This window comes from Psammomys obesus, unplaced genomic scaffold (genome assembly GCF_907164565.1).
Source record: "Psammomys obesus unplaced genomic scaffold, mPsaObe1.curated_primary_1811, whole genome shotgun sequence".
NCBI lineage: Eukaryota > Metazoa > Chordata > Mammalia > Rodentia > Muridae > Psammomys > Psammomys obesus.
Genome location: NW_026596134.1, coordinates 9065133 through 9083132, shown reverse-complemented (window position 1 = coordinate 9083132; position 18000 = coordinate 9065133). Strand labels below are relative to the sequence as shown.

At 42.7% G+C, this 18000-nt stretch overlaps 1 protein-coding gene across 1 annotated transcript in view; it reads right to left on the bottom strand.

Moving 5' to 3' along the window:
* Positions 1 to 3804: 3804 nt before the first annotated feature.
* Positions 3805 to 18000, bottom strand: part of Btbd7 (BTB domain containing 7) — an 88509-nt gene continuing 74313 nt past the window's right edge. Inside the window, exons 8-11 of the mRNA XM_055593013.1 lie at positions 16766 to 16955; positions 13586 to 13764; positions 10938 to 11381; positions 3805 to 8945 (exon numbers count right to left, since the gene is read on the bottom strand). Of these exons, the coding sequence (XP_055448988.1) occupies positions 8127 to 8945; positions 10938 to 11381; positions 13586 to 13764; positions 16766 to 16955 (1632 nt within the window). The 3' untranslated portion in view covers positions 3805 to 8126. The remainder of the gene's footprint in view (positions 8946 to 10937; positions 11382 to 13585; positions 13765 to 16765; positions 16956 to 18000) is intronic.

Below are 18000 nucleotides of genomic sequence, written 5' to 3'. Positions count from 1 at the left end.
GTTTTCTTACTATTGGGCCATCTCTTCTTGTAGAGATGGTTTGGGCCAACATGTGGCACTTGATATTAATGCATGTTTTTTTTTTTTTTTTTCTTTTTTTTTGCATAAGAAAAAATGTGATACTAGTTGCTGTTAAGGAATTCTGGCATTGTATGTACTTTTTTTTTTTTTTTTGTAGAAATTATTACTGAACTTAACATACTTAAATCAGGTTTTTGTAAAATCCAAATTAAAGCAATTCAAAATAGTTACTTTTCTGGTTGTTCTTGGTCCGGTTTGTTTGTTTTTTAACTTTCTGGTCCTGTTTAAATCTACACAACCTCCATCTGCTGGTGGTAAGAAACTGAGTCCCACCTAATGTCTGCCCAGGCTCCTGGTTCAAAATTGGAGGCAGTTCATTCTGTGCCTGCTGTTCTATAAAATGGGTCCTGGGTCTGCGGGAATGGCTCAGCAGGGTTAAGAGAGTTTGCTGACCAAGTGTGACCTGAGTTCAAATCTCAGAACCTACACAAAAAACTTGAGTATGGTGTACTCACATGCCTGTAGCCTCACCACTGAGTGGTAGAAGCTTGCAGGGGCTACTAGCCTAGGTCAATGATGGGCACTGCCAAAGAGAATGATGGGGAGAGAGAGACTGCCCACACCGAGTTAGGTGAATGAAGTGCTCTCACCCTTGAGCTGCTCCTGTAGCTAAAAACCTGATGCAGATATCCTTGGTGCCAGGAAAACTGCCCACAGGCGTAGCCAGGAATGCAGCATGTTACTGGCAAGCTGGGTGGGATGATAAAGGAAAGGGACCCAAGCCCTAGAAACCACCAAGTGTCTCAAATCACTTGGTTCTGTAGTTGTAGTAGGGGATGATAGGCTGGAAACTGAACCAGTGATATGCCAGACATCCTGATCAGTCAACAGCAGCAAATGGACCTGATGTGCTGTCAACTGACCTTTTAAGTACCTGGTCATACATGAGTGTCGCTGCCAGTTACTGTGGAGATGGCTCAAAGTTCTGAGAATTAGTGACTACTGAGCACCCCTAAATGAGGTCTATAGTGCCCCTTGCAAGAGTTAGGGAACATCAAGAAGGGAGGGCAGAAAGAATCTGAGCATGGAGAATGGTGGTGGAGTGATGTGGAATTCTATCTTTTGCGAATCACATGACAATCTCTTGAAACGAGATGAAAATGTTTTAAAAGGAAGGACAACGAGCAGTACTACAGTTGATTTCTGAACTTGGAGAAGTTAGCATGGAGTAGAAAGAGTTCTTAAATGATTGCCAAGGGATGGGAAGATGGCTCTGGTTAAGGATACTGGTCGCCTTTTCAGAGTACCAGCAGCCACATGGTGGCTGATGGCTGTCTGTAGTTCCAGTTCCATGGGATCGGACCAGTGTCGTCTCAGGCCTCTTGTAACATCAGGCACATGTGATACAGACATCGTGGAGGCTGAACACTGATGAAACCTTTAGAAAGAGAAATGGTGTTGAGGGCGTAGATGACTCAGTGGGTAAAGGTGCTTGTTGCCAAACCCGACAATCTGAGTTCATATCCTTTAGTCCCACTGGGTAGGAGAAAACTCGCTCCTGGAAGTTGTTCTTTGACCTCCATAAATGTACCATGTCTCACGCATGCCCAGCACACACACACACACACAGTTTATAACAAAAGTGATGCTGAGTTGACAGGGTCAACCACCTTCAGAGTAGGGCCTAAATGCATGGTGATGGTCATGCCACACACTTGATGACCAGGTCTGAGCTGGCTGGTTACCACTACCCAGCTCTGTCTCTGAGAGTAACCTCCTTGGACCTGTATCTGTAGTCTCCACCCTCTCTGCTGCTCACCAAGCCATCTGCCCAGGAGACCTCCATGTTCTCACCCCGCTAGACTGCCTGCCCACCAGTCTTGTTGACTCGACTTGCCCAGTCATCCCTGAAACACTCAGAGGCCTGACCTCCTGAAACTAGGAGCAGCAGCCACTTTGGATACGAGAAGTGATCTTTAGGCTTTTTCCTTTGATTTGAAGGGGTGATAATAGGTGAAAATTTAACTGTGGCTGGAGAGGGGGTGAAAACTGTTGCGCTGGACATCCTGAACTTGATTTCTAGGTGGAGGGAGAGAACTGACTACTCTTCGACCTCCACAAGCTCAGTGTGATAATGAATGTAAGCACGGGTTTGAGGTTTGTGGTGCATGTACTTGGCATTACCTGAAGCTGAATTCCCAACTCTGAGCCCCATTTAAAAAAAGAACCAGTACAATAAAAAAAATGTACTAGTACAATGGTACAATAAAAAGGAAATATTCAAACAGGAAATGCAGGCACACACCTTTAATTCTAGCACTCGGGAGGCAGAAGCAGGTAGATCTTTGAGTGTGAAGCCAATGTGGTCTACAAAGTGAGTTCTAGGCCAGCCAGACCTATGGAGAGAGAAGGGGAGAGAGGAAGGGAGAGAGGGATGGAGGGAGGCAGGCACTCAGAGGCAGAGAAAGAGACAGAGACTATAATTCCAAATACCCCTACCTCATTACTACCAGTAGCCCTCTCAGGAGCAGCTCTGTAGGCACTCTTGGAATTATCACATATATTTTATAGTCTCTCTCATTTTCTCTATTCCACAATGTGCGTGCATAGCACTTTTATTCTGAAGACTGGTCCCTGTAGCTGTCTTGACTGGGCCTTATAGTTTTCCTTCCTGCTTGTAGGGGCCTTGAGTCATTGAGTCCCTAAAACACCTAGGGAGGTAGGATCATCCAGGGTCCTCACCTGTATCTTTCATCCTCCTTCCAATGTTCCCCTTAGTCATGAAATATATGTAGACCACCTAAATATACTTGTCAGATACTGCTTACAGGCGAATTGTGGCTCACGCCTGTAATCCCAGCGCTCAGGGAGGCAGAGGCAGGTGGATCATTGTGAGTTCGAGGCCAGCCTGGTCTACAAAGAGAAACACTGTCTCGAAAAACAAGAAAATAAGAGTTCCTAACCAAACTAATATGATCGATATTCAGCTCATTTTCCTCTAGATCAGACCCTCCCTGCCTTGCCTACCAAAAGCTCCTAATTCATGGAACACGGCACCCTTTGTAGCCTGAACCCATCTTCTGTTGGTTCTTAGCCTCTTCCCACTGTTGGGAAATCTGGCTAATACCACGCCCCACCCTCCATCCTGGCTAACGCTTTTGTGACAACTTTAACCTTTTGAGATTAGCATTAGCATTTGCCTGTCCAAGAGGTATAAGGTGGGTCCCACTAATTTGTCCCAGAGTCTTCATGTGTGCCTAGCTCTTGCCACCGCAGGCTCTGACCTCCTTGGCGTCTCTTAGCCTAGCAGTAGCCTTGGCTCTTTCTAAAGGTCACCCTGCCAAGTCTTCCCATCTCAGCTTCCCTTTTTTAACAGAATCTTTCCTTTTTAGAAGTTAAAATGTTGAGGTAGAACTAATTGTCTTCTGCCTGAGGTCTTCCAAGCTTGGAGGCCTGAGTACCTGGATACATCTTTATCCCACTGACTGAGCATGATGTAGGCCAGGTGCCTGGACCATGTGGGTGGAATGCTGAATTTCCTGTGGAGACCATTGCTCCAGTTTGTACAATGAAGTCTCTCAAAAGTCCTGGGTGAAACAAAACGATGAACCAGAAGATAATTTCCAAGGAAACCATCATCACCATCATCAAAAATGTTTCTAAATTGAAAACATGAGACAGAAAATGCAGAAAACCTCCAGCTTCTACCCTTAAGGGTACAACCACATCTGTAGATGGAGACCGTATGCCATACTGCTAGAACAGACTGTCCAACTCAGGAGGTTCTATACAAGCCATTTATTTGAAATGCCAACTATATGTAGGATAAAGTCAGTGTTACATGCTTATCAGTAACAGTAGAAAAATAGAACCAGTGAAAACCTCTGTACAACTGTGATGGTACTCAAAAGAGAAATGTATCGTTTACAATGTTTCACACAGACGAGTTCAAGTTTGGAGGTACCTAAATAAAAATACTATATATTTCTTTAAAAAACACTATGTACAATTGAAGCGTAAACAAGTTTTACAAAGTACTGGTTATGCAGGCTGTAGAAAACACTTGCATAGGACATAAATCAGTTTAAGAAAGATTTCTGAGCCTTTAGCATTGAAGGCACTTGACTTTACCACTAACAGCACAACCACAAGAAACGCGGTGGTAGAGGCCAGATGTGGCACAGACACAGCAAAGGGAGCTCAGGAACCTCGGGTTTGCAGCCGCCTCCTCTACAAGCAGAATTTCCTAGGGCCTGCTCAGATAACCCAGACAGTCATGTGCAGGCACACCCGAGGACTCTTCCAGAGCATATCTGATCCAGAGCTCACATGAACACACAAGATATTAGAAGATATTTCTAAGACACAAACTTGCAAACAGTCGTTCTATAGAAGTGGCCGCAGCATTATAATATTCTGAATACGGAAGATTGGTACAGTCATGGATCTATTTTTTTAGGAAAAACAAAATCAAAAGACTTGCCCAGACAATAACCACAGGACAACTAGTACAACTGATGGAACAAAAGAACTTCACTTCACAGAGCACTGTTCACAGCAGTGTTGACAGAAGATAGTGAAACACCTCTAGGGCGTGCAGAATAGCTCTCAGCAAGATTATCTGAATGAGGCTTAAAGTAGCTACGTGGCAGACACTGTGAAGCACTGCAGACCCGGGAATAGCACCCATCTCTGTGGCATTAACAGTCTGTCGACTACAAAGGGCTTAACTCAGCCCCAAGAAACACGTAAATGCCTTAGCATTGCAGAACAATGGTCTGCAAATTTCAAGAAATGCATTTTTCCCTTAAAAGGCAAGTTCAGTATTATGAGGACATATCTCCTTTGTTGTAGACACAGGGAATGTTGATCCTTCAACTCCAGAGAAAGCGCCTGAGGTCAGCTTCGCCCAGCGGGCGCCACATGGCATTCCCCAGCTCCTGTTACATTCTGTAGCATCAGCTTCATTCAAATGTACAAGGGTTGCACCCATTGCTGGCGCTCCAACAAGTAATGAAAGAAAATGCAGTAAAAGATAACCGATATTAAAACCGAACAGAACAGCCAATAAGGAAGCAAAACCAAGAATTCGGTTTAGCTATATAAGAGGTACAGAAGACAAGTATCATTTAGCACAACAAGCCCTAAAAGCCCAACAGGTCAATGAAATGCTAGGCTAGCTCAGGCCTAGGGACTGCACTCAGAAATAAAGCCAACAGAGGAATGTAGAAGGGAGATGGTACATGGAAATTTAAGGATCTATCTATGTTTTGAATGATTTTTTTTTCCTCCTTACAAGCAACAGGCGACTTTATTTTTCAAAATTACAAAACTAAAACAAAAACACAAGAAAAGGATCAACAGCATCGTGAGAACCTAAGCAGTGGTTCTCCAGCCTCAGCACTCAGCAGGACTGGAATGGCGATTGTCCAAACGGCCTGATTGTCCCTGGCCTCAAAAGGAGATCTGGGGTTTTTGTGATTTGGTTCTTATTAAATTTCTATACTAAGAAAAATGCCAGTTTCTGTGGCCCAAGTTAATGCCACACATAAATAACTTCTCTTCTGAGACCAACCTACTCACACTTCACATCTGTAAGTACAGCGTTAAAACATTTCATAGACGGTTCACAGCCAGAGGCACAGAGTCTAACTTCCCACTAACACCTATCCTATCACACACAAAAGCACATCTGTTTATCTCCTGTAAGTCACACCAGTTCACAATCCCACAGATTAAAGCAAGATTTCCCTCTATACACAGAGTTTGGACAGGTAAGCTACTGAATCACTAAAAGCAAACATTATAAATTAAATAGTGCTATGAACAGTGTCCACTAACTTTTATAATTACATCTTGTGGATAGGAGAGCACATTTAATGAATTTTCAGAAAAATGAAAAGTGGTCAGAGGTGAGGAAGCATGAGGAGCACTTGCTTCTCTGCAGCACCTGTACAATACAGTCTGATCTAGAACAATCGCAAACCGCAACCTGCCAACAGGTCCCAGAAACAGGTAGGAACAGAATGGAATTGGTTTTGCTTCTGGGACCCCAGACTGTGCTTCAAAAGATACAACTCTTAAAGATGAGCAGAGTCCCGCAGTTTTCTACCTTGAGAAGGGTGATGTGAGCCCACCTTATAGCAGATATGCCTGCCCTGTGCAAGCCTCCAAGCTCAGGATGCAGGTCCCCAGGATTGGCCACAGTCAGCGGATGCAGGAGCAGCAGCTAACTAGTCAGGCAACAGATCAAGTGGCAGCAACTGCCGGGCATACAGAGATGGGCATGATCCCATCTATGAGATTATCTACTGTTAGGATTGTTTAAATGTCAGATCATCCCTGAGTGTATATCCACAGGGTAAAGCAGGAAAAGACCGTAAGAGAAACTACAGTTTGAGGAGGAATCCGAGTTGCTGATACCCAATAGAAACCTATTCAGTTCAAAGTGCGTGTAATTCACTTCTATGGTAGCTTGTGAAGGCTCCCTAGCCCTGCATAGTTTTAGAGTGAGTGTGAGTTGATTCCTAGTTATATGTACACACATAGAAAAGAGGCTCCCAAATACCTTTTCCACACAGAATGTTCAGGAAGTCTCTCTTCTAGGTGCTACGGCTGTGTTTATAAAAATACAAAATGAATGTTCAAATGATGCCAAAGTGATTGAAAACTTAAATACTAATATATTTACATTAGAGAGTAAGAAAAAAAGAAAAACCTAAAAGCCAAAAACCAAACAAAAACAGTCCTTAGCTCACACATCGCCCTTCTGAGGGAAAGGATCATGAAAGAGCCCATGTGCTCAGTGATTGAGTATATGCCAAACCAGCATCTCTGGTGGAGTTCAAGTAGGACATGTAGTGTTTTACTGCAAACAAAATAGTTTTTTTTTTTTTTTTTTTGGTGGTAAAGCACTATGCATCATATAACTGTGTAAGACACCAAAATCCATACTTTGAAAACATTAAGAAAAACGTATGCTTACAAATACCAAATGACATACATAAGATTGAATATATAAGACTGAAGCCCTTTGTTTTTTTTCCCACAAAATGCGAGACAACCGAAGGCAGTCATTTCCCCCAGCACAGTGAATCACATGCAGAGCCAGGCATCCATCAGTGTGCCCTGTGTGTGATATCACCACCGCTCCTACTGTTCTTTGTTGTTTTTTTTTTTTTTGAGGCAGGGGCTCACATGAACCAGCCTAGTCTTGACCTCACACTATGTAATGTAAGATGACCTTGAACTTCTGATCTGCTGTCTCTACCTCTTAAGTGTGGGATTATTACAGGTGTGCACATCCATACCCAAGCCCAGCTCAACTCTTTTCTAATATTAAGGTCCAATTTCCTTAGACCTTTTTGGAGTGAGTTAGTGAGTAACTCTATTCCAGAATCTACAGGGGTCTTGAAAATGTGCACACTGTAATTACATAGCAGCCTCAGGCTGGACACCAAGGCTTTCCTTCTTCATGTTCTTCACTGAATTAAAAAAACATCAAGACCTGGCTTGGACTCCTGCTGTGGGGAATGAAGACTGGCTTTCAAGACATACAAAAAAGGATGACATCAGATTTATGGAGACTGAGCAGGAAGATTTCTGAACTGAAACAATCACAGAAAAAGAGGAGCGTTTGATGTGCTGTTCTTTGGAATTTCTATAATTAAAAAATAAACACAACTATTTTGTAAGAAAATACATCTTAGTGTGCAACCCAATGCACATGGAAACTGGTAGATGATAGGTAAAATGCAAAAAAGTATGAAAATACAGTCCTTTAAATGCAGCAATAAAGTTTAACACACTTATAAAATCAATACAAATAAAATGTACAAGTGCAAAAAGTTAGTCATTTGTAAAGAAGAGAAAGTGCCAGCTTGCTTGCTCTTTAAGATGTTCCCCACACAACTGTTAAACACGAAAGACAGATGCAGCATTCAAAACAACCCTCTTAGCATGCCATGTATAATAAACATATATACACACAAAAGCTAGGATGAAATGTGAAGCTGAGCTGGCATCAAAAAAGCGGTCAGTAAGTTGTTGGGTCACATCATAAGACAGGATGTCTCCCACTGCAGGCACAGACTTGGAAGCTGCTCTCAGAGGGCAGACTTTTTGTAGAGGAAGTCTGGCTTGCTCGGCGACCTCCTTCCTCTGCTAATGGAATCATCCCTTTCCAGATCTGTGTTCCTCTGAGCTACATGGCCCAGGGACTCACTGTCTGTCAGTCTTCTACTGGATCGCTCTTCCAGAGCTTCGGCGCTACATGCAGAATGGGAAGGAGGTCTGTTAGGTGTTAGCCCAAAAGTCAAGTCAGTTTCTACTGCAGTTCGTGCCCTGACATGGGCTGGACCATTACCAGCATTTTCTGAGGCTGCCAAAGGAAAGTCTGACCTCTGGGGAGGCTGCTCAACAACATCCAGGCGTATTGGCTCATTCTTCTGCTTGTGTAGATGCCCGTCAGGAGAGAGCGGATATTCTCTCCTAGCATCGTCCTGTTTTTTAGGAGAGGTCTGACCAGGTAGGTAAGCTGACTTTAAGCCATTTGGTGATGCCTTATTGTGGCTGTACAAATCTGGACCAAAATATCTACCATGTGAAGGGGAAGGAGTGCGTCTGCCAGGAACAGGAGTGGAAGGTCTGCAAGCAGCATTCGAGAAGTCATACAGATCTGGGTATTCCTGCTGATTTTCTCTACCATCTGGTTTTAGCTCTAGTGTGTGTTTTTTCCGAGAAGTGTGTGTATGTCTCTGTGGAATACCAGAGAGATGCTGCGGAGGCCCTGGTCCCGCTTCAGAAACTGGCTGGCGTAATTCTGTGTCTGCAGCAAGCTCTGGGAGCCTCCTGTCCTTGAGTGACAATGTAGACACTCCCATGGCAATATCTGGCATCAGATCATTCAGCACAGGCTGTGTACACTGAGACAGAAACAAAGGGGCGTCATCAAAAAGAAAAAAGAAATCCACACATTTCTTTCAAATCTTTTCAAGATTACAAAGTACATCACTGTATTTAGGAGTCATGAAAACACATAAAGTTATACATGTCAGAAAAATACAAACTACTGCACTCCCTGACAGATATCACTGTTAGCATTATGTAGCTGTCCAGCTTTTTATCTATGAATCTGTATTAAAGTCAAAAATTTAGTGCACACACAATTACACCACTCAACTTTGAGATTACTTGAAATCATCACATAACATTTTACTGTACTAGTGAGATGTAATTTAATCATTCATCTACTGGTCTCCCCCCCCCCATCCTCTCCCCCCCCCCCCCCCCCCCCCCCCCCCCCCCCCCCGTCCTGCCCTCCTCTGAGACAGTGTCTCTCTATGTACCATGGCTGTCCTGGAATTTATTATGTAGACCAAGCTGGCCTTGAGCCCTGCCTCCCAAGTGCTGGGATTAAAGGCGTGCACTACCATGCTGACCTGATGCAGGCTGGTCCTCTTAAACCTAGAACTCACTGATAATGGTTTATTATGTCTAGCCACCTTACTCTGGACAAATCCCTTCTCAACCTTCTGAGGCTGAAATTAGAAGTGGGCTACCATACTTTCCCAGCATTTATGTGGGTCCTAGGAATCTAAATTTAGGTGTTGGGGGCTAGAGAGATGGCAGTGGTTAAGAGAACTGTATATTCTTCCAAAGGACCTGGGTTCAATTCCCAGGATCCATAGAGCGGCTCATAATTGTCTACGATTCCAGGGGATCTAACACCCTCTTCTGGCCTCCACGGGCACCAGGCATGCATGTGGTACACATGATATGCGCGTAACACAATCATGCACATAAAAACTTAAACAGTAAAAAACAAACATAACAAAATGTGGGTCTTCTTGCTTACACAAAAAGATTTTATATGCAAAGCTCTCACCCACATTCTTGGTTTGGTTCTTTGAGACAGGATTTTACTAGGTGGCCCCGGGTGGCCTCGAATTTGTAGCAATTCTCATTTTTTGCTTCTTGTGCACAGGAATTACAGATGTGCCATTATGCCTGGCTTTTTATTTTCACTTTCTAAGTGTGTGTCATCACACCTAGCTCTATTATTAGAAATTTAGGTTATTTACATTTTTCACTCTAGTCAGGACTCCATCAGTGACTATATGAACATATAACCTTTAAAGGGAACTGTACCTAAAATATAAAATAGAACTTTTTTAACTGTAAGGCTAGGCCACTGGAGAGCAGAGAGGGATGGAGGGACCACAAAAGGAAGGATAATAATATGACCCAAGGTACATAATTAGCTTGTCACTTTCTACAAGGTCTATTTTAATGATGTTTTCCTGAACAGGTATACATTTTTTCTTTCCTGAATGCTGCTGACAGCACTTGATAGAATATAAAGATGAGAAGCCATTGCTGTTTTTCCTGAAATGTATTACATAAAACACAAGTCTAACCTCTAGATGCTCAAAAATCAAAAGAAAAGCCTCTCTTAATTACCACCTACTTGCCCTGGCAAGCAAAGCAGAGGCACACGAGGATCTGACGGAGGAGACAGCCGGAGGTGGAGACAGGCACGAGGACTTGAGTGGCTGCTGGTTTTCTAAATGGGGTCTTTGCCACCCTGGCCCTGATGACATGAGCGTCATGGTGCGTAGGAGAACGGAAGACAAGATTCCATGCATGTGCTTGCATGAGGATCAGGACACGGGTGTACACACGTGCACTGCTCAATCACTGTACTACATCTACCTGGCAGTGATCAGGAAGACACTGCTTGTGGCTACCTCAAGTCTCTCTCACCTATGCCTGCTCTTTTCTTTCCCATTCCCCTGAAGCTAGTCAGTAACACTTCTGGGTATTGCTAAGTCCCAGTGAGGTCCCTAGAACGAAGGGAACAGCTTTTAAGGTTCTATACCTTTGATTTAGAGAAAGTTATCTAAGTGTAGACTTACCACTTGCTTCTCAGACATTGTTGCTGCTGAGGCGGCAGCAGCTGCAGCAGCAACCGTCTGTCTCCCCAGGCCTGTGGTGTTGGTACAATCGGGAGGTGCTACCTTAACACCTGGTAAATAGATTGGAGGAGGGCCAGGTTTAGGAGCTGTTCTGGCGTGAAATAGTGAATGATTACAGGGGTAAGAAAATGAACGGGAAGGATGATGACTGGGAGGCCTTTGTTTCCAGCCTGCCTTGAGCTGGTTGTGGATTGGGGTAGCTGGAGGATGGTATGGAGGAGGAGGAGGGGGCAAAGGTGGATGGAAGGCCACAAAAGAGTCCAGGTCTGTAAACATGGTTTCTGCAGTAGGGGTACTGTTGACACGACATCTCCCAGGCTGTCTCATTGTCAAGAGCGGACTTTCATCCCCAAAACGTTCTTCAGGAAAGAACTTGTGAGGATTCTAAGAAAGATTATAAAAAAGTAAAAGTTAGCATTTTAGCCTAAGCTGCCCTTGAACTCATAATAACTGAGGATGACCTTGAGCTTCAGATTCTCTGGCCTCAACCTCCCAAGTTTATAGGTGTGTGCACCATGCCTGGCTGTGTTACGTTTTCTTTTCCCCTGATAGCACAAGCTGGTCTCTAATTCACTACTATAGCAGAGGCTGGCCTTAAACTCCTAATCTGGCTTCAGCCTTCCAACTGCTGTGAGCACATGTGTGTGCTACTTCATCTGGCTTTATCTTTGTACCTTTATTAGCAGATTTAAAAAATAGAAATATACAGGCCGAGAATTAAGTCAGGTACTTACTGAGAGTAGTACCGAAGGGCAGAGTGCAGGGGCGGCATGGACAAAGCTGCTCCACTCTAGGAAGCAGCTCAGTCATCTTTAGCAAGATCACATGACAAAGCCAACCTCCAAAACCTAACTCAAATATGCCCTTGATAAAGAGATCAGATTGAGACAGAAACCAAGGAAGGATCTGCCTAGAAAGTTTCTGATACAACATCTTTGTATCTATCTGAAGTAACTACAAAATACCATTCCTTACACATTATGCATTAGTGGGTCAGAAGAAGATACTGATAAATAGAGAATGTTTCTGTACAATTTATAAAATTAAGATACTGTTTATAAAAGAGGTTTTTTTTTGTTTTTTTTTTTTTTTTTTGAGCTAGTGTTTGTTTCTTTCTGTGTTGCCCTGGCTTCCTTGGAATTTACTCTGCAGACCACACTGGCCTTGAACTCAGAGATCCACCTGCCTCTACCTCCCAAATGCTGGGATTAAGGGCATGTACTACTACCACCATCTGGCTTTTTATTATTATTTTTTTTAAAGACAGGGTCTCGTTATATAGCTCTCACTGGCCTAGAACTCTCAATGTAGTCTAGGCTGGCCTTTAACTGACAGAGATTTTCCTGCTGGGACTGAAAACATGTGACTTCACACCCAGTCAGAAAATGCAATTTAAAACCGCAAAGGGAACAGAAATGACCTAATGAGGATGATAACAACAGACAGGCTAACAGTCAAGGAGGAAAATCACAAGGCCTAAGCCATAAACCAAGAACCACAAGCAACTAAGAAATGCTGAGTGGGAGAAATCTTTTTTCCCAGGGAAGAGCACATCAATTGATTATCCACTACTAAATGGTCAGTCCTGGAAGCATACATACAAGCAACACAATAGACTGAACAGATTGTATTTACAAAATTAGGAATACATATACACATACACCAATAATTAATAAAAGAGAGGCCATAAATTTGAAAGAGAACAAGGAGGAGGGGTATATATGGAAGGGGTAGCGTGGGGAGGGAAGGGGAAGAGGAAATAATGAGATTGTTATAATCTCAAAAAATAAAAAAAATTATATTTAAAAAAGTTAAATACCACACTGTGTAGTTTTACTGATGGAAACAACAGTAAAGAAAAACCTGTATCATTTGCTGCCTTGCCAAAGAACACCACAACCACACTAACTATTTGCAATCAAGGCTAACAGTATTTGAGGGCGTGGTAAAAGTTTGCCTCGATTAGCCCAGATAAATTAATTTTTATTTACAGTTATCATTTAATTATTTTCACTAGACTATTTTACAAGCCCTATTTTAATTGTAAAACCAATGTTGTTTTTTTTATCCAATTACTAGAAATAAGGGTTTGTTTTTCCTTGCTAGGTTTAAAAAAAAAAATAACAGTACTTGTTTTACGATTCTTAGGTTGTGTTTGAAAAGAGCTCCTAAGGGAAAAAGAGAAGAAACAAGAAACCTGGAAGACCAGTAAGTATAACAGAAGCCAAACTGGGAATCCAGTGAGCAGTGAGGCCTGGAATTTTCTGTTCTCTTCGATCTCTACTGAAATAGAATTCTGCAGTAGCCACCTGCTAGATGCTTGTTATGTACCAGATACACAGGTACTTCATACAATGTTCTGCCTTCACTTCAGTGACTTTATCCCTTAATAGATTAAGAAGCAGCAAAGCCAACTCTCTGCTCAGGCTGCTCTACCACACTGCCTCTCACCAGGAGAAACCTGCAGGCTATTAAAGACACCAGAGGCAGCAAAAGAACAAGTACGAAGAAAAACCAGCAGCCAAGGGCTCCTTGGGTGACCTGACTGATACTCCAGGCTCCCTCTCTCCGTCAGTACTGTGTTCTACCTGCAGGAGCTCTGCAGCAGCATCTGCAAGACCGAACTCTCTCAGCACTCGGATCTGGATTTCGTAGCTGACAGTGGCACCTTCCCCACAGTTCAGTGCATAGGCTCTCTGCACCTGCTCCGTGTGCCGCAGTTCCTGTAGGCGCCTCACCATTTCTTTCATAATGAGGAGACGAGGAACTAGAAGGAGAAAGACAGAACAATTCCTGAGCTACACAAGACTCCTCAGCAAGCACAAGGGGAAACATATGCCATAGCAGAATCTTCTCAGACATATTTTACAGATAGTATTTTAATTTCCTAGAAATGTTCAATTTATGTCTCCAATTATTTTCCAAGGTTTTAACATTTCTGTGGGCCCCAAAAGCTCTTTATTATACTAAACAGCTCTTGAGTTGTATCATTTTTGGCCACAGCTCAAATAAAGCTTTACTGATATGTCCCAGCACTTGAGAGGCAGAGGCCAGCTTGTTCTACAGAGTGACTTCTAGGCCAGCCAGGGCTACACAGAGAAGCCCTGACCAGAAGAACCAAACCAACAGAAACAATAAAACCAAACCACTTTACTTGTACCTGACCACTTTACTAGTCTTCTCAGAAGGGGAAGGGTGTTCCACATCTTTCAAATATAGTCATCACTTGGGCTAGGATACAGCTCAGTGAGGCGGTGCTTGCCTAGCTTCATTTCCCACCACAAACAAACAAAATATCAAGTAACTGTTTCGAGTTCTGACCACACACCAGGGCTTGAATTTGGGCAATTAAGATTTACAGAAAAAAAAAAAAAAAAGGCATAAATCCTGTTCTCAGAAAATTCTGGCTTTAGTGACTGTACCCTAAGTTAGCAAATATACGGCACGAAGCAGCCCTCAGGCTGGACTGAGGGCAGGAGAGGCCTTCTGGGCAGAAATCAGGTGCATGTAACATGTGCACATGAAAGAGAGCATGACACAATAGCTGGCTTGACAGTAGAACTCAGAACTCAATGGCACAAACTAGAAGAGTATTGACAGATAACAGGTGAACAATTTAAATACATTCTGTGTATACCAGGTAGTCATAAGTATAGGAGGATAATAGAACCAGAGCTGTGACTCTGTGATAATCACTCTGAAACTACCTAACACAAATGTGCTGGATAGTTTTATATCAACTTGACATAAGCTGGTTTTACTGGAGAGGAGAGAGCCTCAGCTGGGCAAATGCCTCTGTAAGTTCAGACTGTGGGCCGGCCTGTAGAGCATCTTCTTAATCAGTGATTAGTGGGGGAGGATCTGGCCCAATGTGGGTGGTGCCATCCCAGGGCTGGTAATCCTGGGTTCCGAGAAAGTAGGCTGAGCAAGCTATGGGGAGCAAGTCAGTAAGCAGCATCTCTCTGTGGCCTCTATATCAGCTTCTGCCTTAGGTTCCTGCCTTGTTTTGGAGTTTCTGTCTTGACTTCCTTCAATGATGGACTTAATGTAAAAATGTCAACTTTTCCTCTCCTAGTTGCTTTTCGGCCTGATGTTTGATCACAGCAATAGTGAACCTAAGACAAAAGGAGAAAGCAAATGGTTTGGAGCCACCCTGAGTGTGGTTTTATTGGAACAGAGCCATATTCTTTCATTTGGGTAGCAACATACATGGTTGTGTGAGCACTGAGTAGCTGCTAGTGAGGTTATACAGCCACAAAGCAGTGGAAGGAGAAGAAAGGCATGAAAACTGCTTAGGAACCTGAGCTGAGGCATCCAGGAGACAAAGCCTATGATTCAGGACACAACCGCTAGAATGGGGCCTACAGTTCCTGAGTGCTTACTTTGAACCAGGCAGACTCCTAAGAATATAGCAGTGACACTTCCTGAAGTCTACAGTGACCCTGGAGAGGAGGCATTATCTGCATTCTACAGAACAGGAGATTAATGTTCAGTCCAAAGTCATATATGTAAGTGGCGCAGCTAGACAGCCTTCTCCATTAAGCCGCACAGCTTTCCTTTAGTGTGCTGGGGAAGGACAGGAAAGAAACCTTGGTAGGGCCATGCCTCATCAGCTGAATGACAGAGGCAAGTTTAACTTTCCCAATCATACTGTGAATGTTTCAGGATTTTGAGGTTAAATTCCAAGATGACATTATGTTAATATGCATCTGCACTGACTCAGGCTTAAAGAAAAGACTATAGGCTGGGAGTAATGACACAACCTCTAATCCTAATGCTTGGGAGACAGAAGCAGGGAGTACGAGGCCAGACTGGTTTACACAGTTCCAGGCTAGCCTGGGCTACATAGTGAGACCCTATCTCATTAAAATAAAAAATAAAGGAAAAAAGAAATAGAAAGAAAAAAAGAAAAGAAGCAAGTATCACTATAGCAAACCTTCAAGTTGTACAACAGAAAAAGAATCTCTCTTCACATTGCTTTTGTTGTTTTTTGAGACAGGTTTCTGTGTAGCCTTGGCCATCCTGGACTCGTCTTGTAGATGAGGCTGGCCTTGAACTCACAGAGTTGCTGCCTCCTGGCTTCTTTTTTCATTATTACCCCAATGTACATATAAGTAAACACAGAGCAGCCAAGTATGATAAAACTCTTGAAGATAATAACAGTTCAAAACAAAACTGTGAATTTGATGAAAAGCCGTGTTCTGTGTCATTCAACTTTCCATAGCTGTTTAAGGAGAAATGAATGGTACTGTTTATAATGCCACAGTTGGTTGGATTTATTTTGAAGCCTGCAATGGCAAGTGGTAACGGGTGGCAGTTAAGTTTCTGGCCACTAACCATCATTCTTTTTGGACTGACAGTTATAAATCAAGGTATGACAAATCATAAGCCAGGACTCCAGAACACTTGGGTGTGGTGAAACCACCTCTAGGAGATAACAGTGATTACATTTGGGAGAGGAGTACAAAACAGGCTGTGATCACCTCCTGAAGGCTTTTGTTTATAAGACAGGATCTTCTTGACTTTCCCTCATGGATTTTAGGATGACAAGTATGTGCCATCAGGTCTGTCTCAAAAAGGTTCTTATTTGACAGAAAAAAATCTGAATTCCTCTAAGCTAGTCATTCTTAACAGGAATGATCCTGCCCCACAGCGCATATCTGGCAATGAAATAACGCACAAGGTACTGAGATATGGGGAGAATTACCATATGTAAGAGTGAGGTTCAAACAGCAATTACAAAAAGAAATAAATAGGTTCTGCCTTACCTGGAATTTCATTTGCTACAACTGATGGAGGGCTTGACTGGTTACTGCTGATCTGCTGGTGGCTGATCATGTGGCAGCACTGAGGCACAGCATTGCTGACCATGTACAGTGTGTCTGGGACGTTGGACATTCGAACCATTCGGAGTCGCACCAGGTCTGTTTGTTCCACCATCATCTCGTCCAGTACTGACTAGAACATCAGAACAGAACTGGTCAGCCTTCATTTAGATCTCACTTGCAGTAAGAGCATCATCATCATCATCATTACCATCATCATCATCATATAAAAAGGCACAAAGTTACCATTCCTCATGAAGTTTAAAATTAGTGGTGAAAGAAGAAAGTGCCTCTCTTTTTAAAGTACCTCGAAAAGATAAAATCATCTTCAAAAATTTTGACTATAAAGTTGATCAAATAAAACTATACACAAATAATACACAATATATACATATGCTAAGTATCAGATGCAACAAAAAGCTCAAAATACAAAACACTGATTATTTGGCCAGGCATTGTGATGCACACTTTAATCTCAGCACTTTGTGTCAGGTGTAGTGGCACAAACCTTTAATCCCAGCACTTTCGAGGCAGAGGCAGGCAGATCTCTGTGAGTTTTGAGGACAGCACAGCCAGAGCTACAAAGTAAGACCCAGTCTAAAAACAACAACAACAACAAAAACCAGAATCTTGTTGCTGATTTCAAACTCCATATCAAAGTTATGTGTGAATACATCTAATAAGACTTAGTGTTTTGTTTTCACATATTTTCTTGCAGAGTTTTCTATTACAGCACACACAGGGTCTGCTATTTATTAATAAGATTACAACTTGGGTTATAAAAACTTAGTTTTATGCTTACCCTAAAACTAAACTCAACTCAAAACCAGTTACTTGGGAAGGCTACTTTAAGAAATCACATGTGGGGAGCTGGAGAGATGGCTCAGAGGTTAAGAGCACTGGCTGCTCTTCCCAAGGTTATAAGTTCAATTCCCAGCAACCACAAGGTGGCTCAAACCATCTATAATGAGATCCGGTGCCCTCTTCTGTCCTGCAGGTTTATATGCAGACAACATTGTATACATAATCAATAAATAAATCTTTAAAAAAAAATCACATGTGTCTTAGTTATGAGGAAGATAAGCAAAAGCAGCCTACTATAGTCATTTCCCCACTGTACAGATTGTAAAGCACAGCTATGTTATGCAGTTACAGTAACAGGTTTTAAAAACATCCAG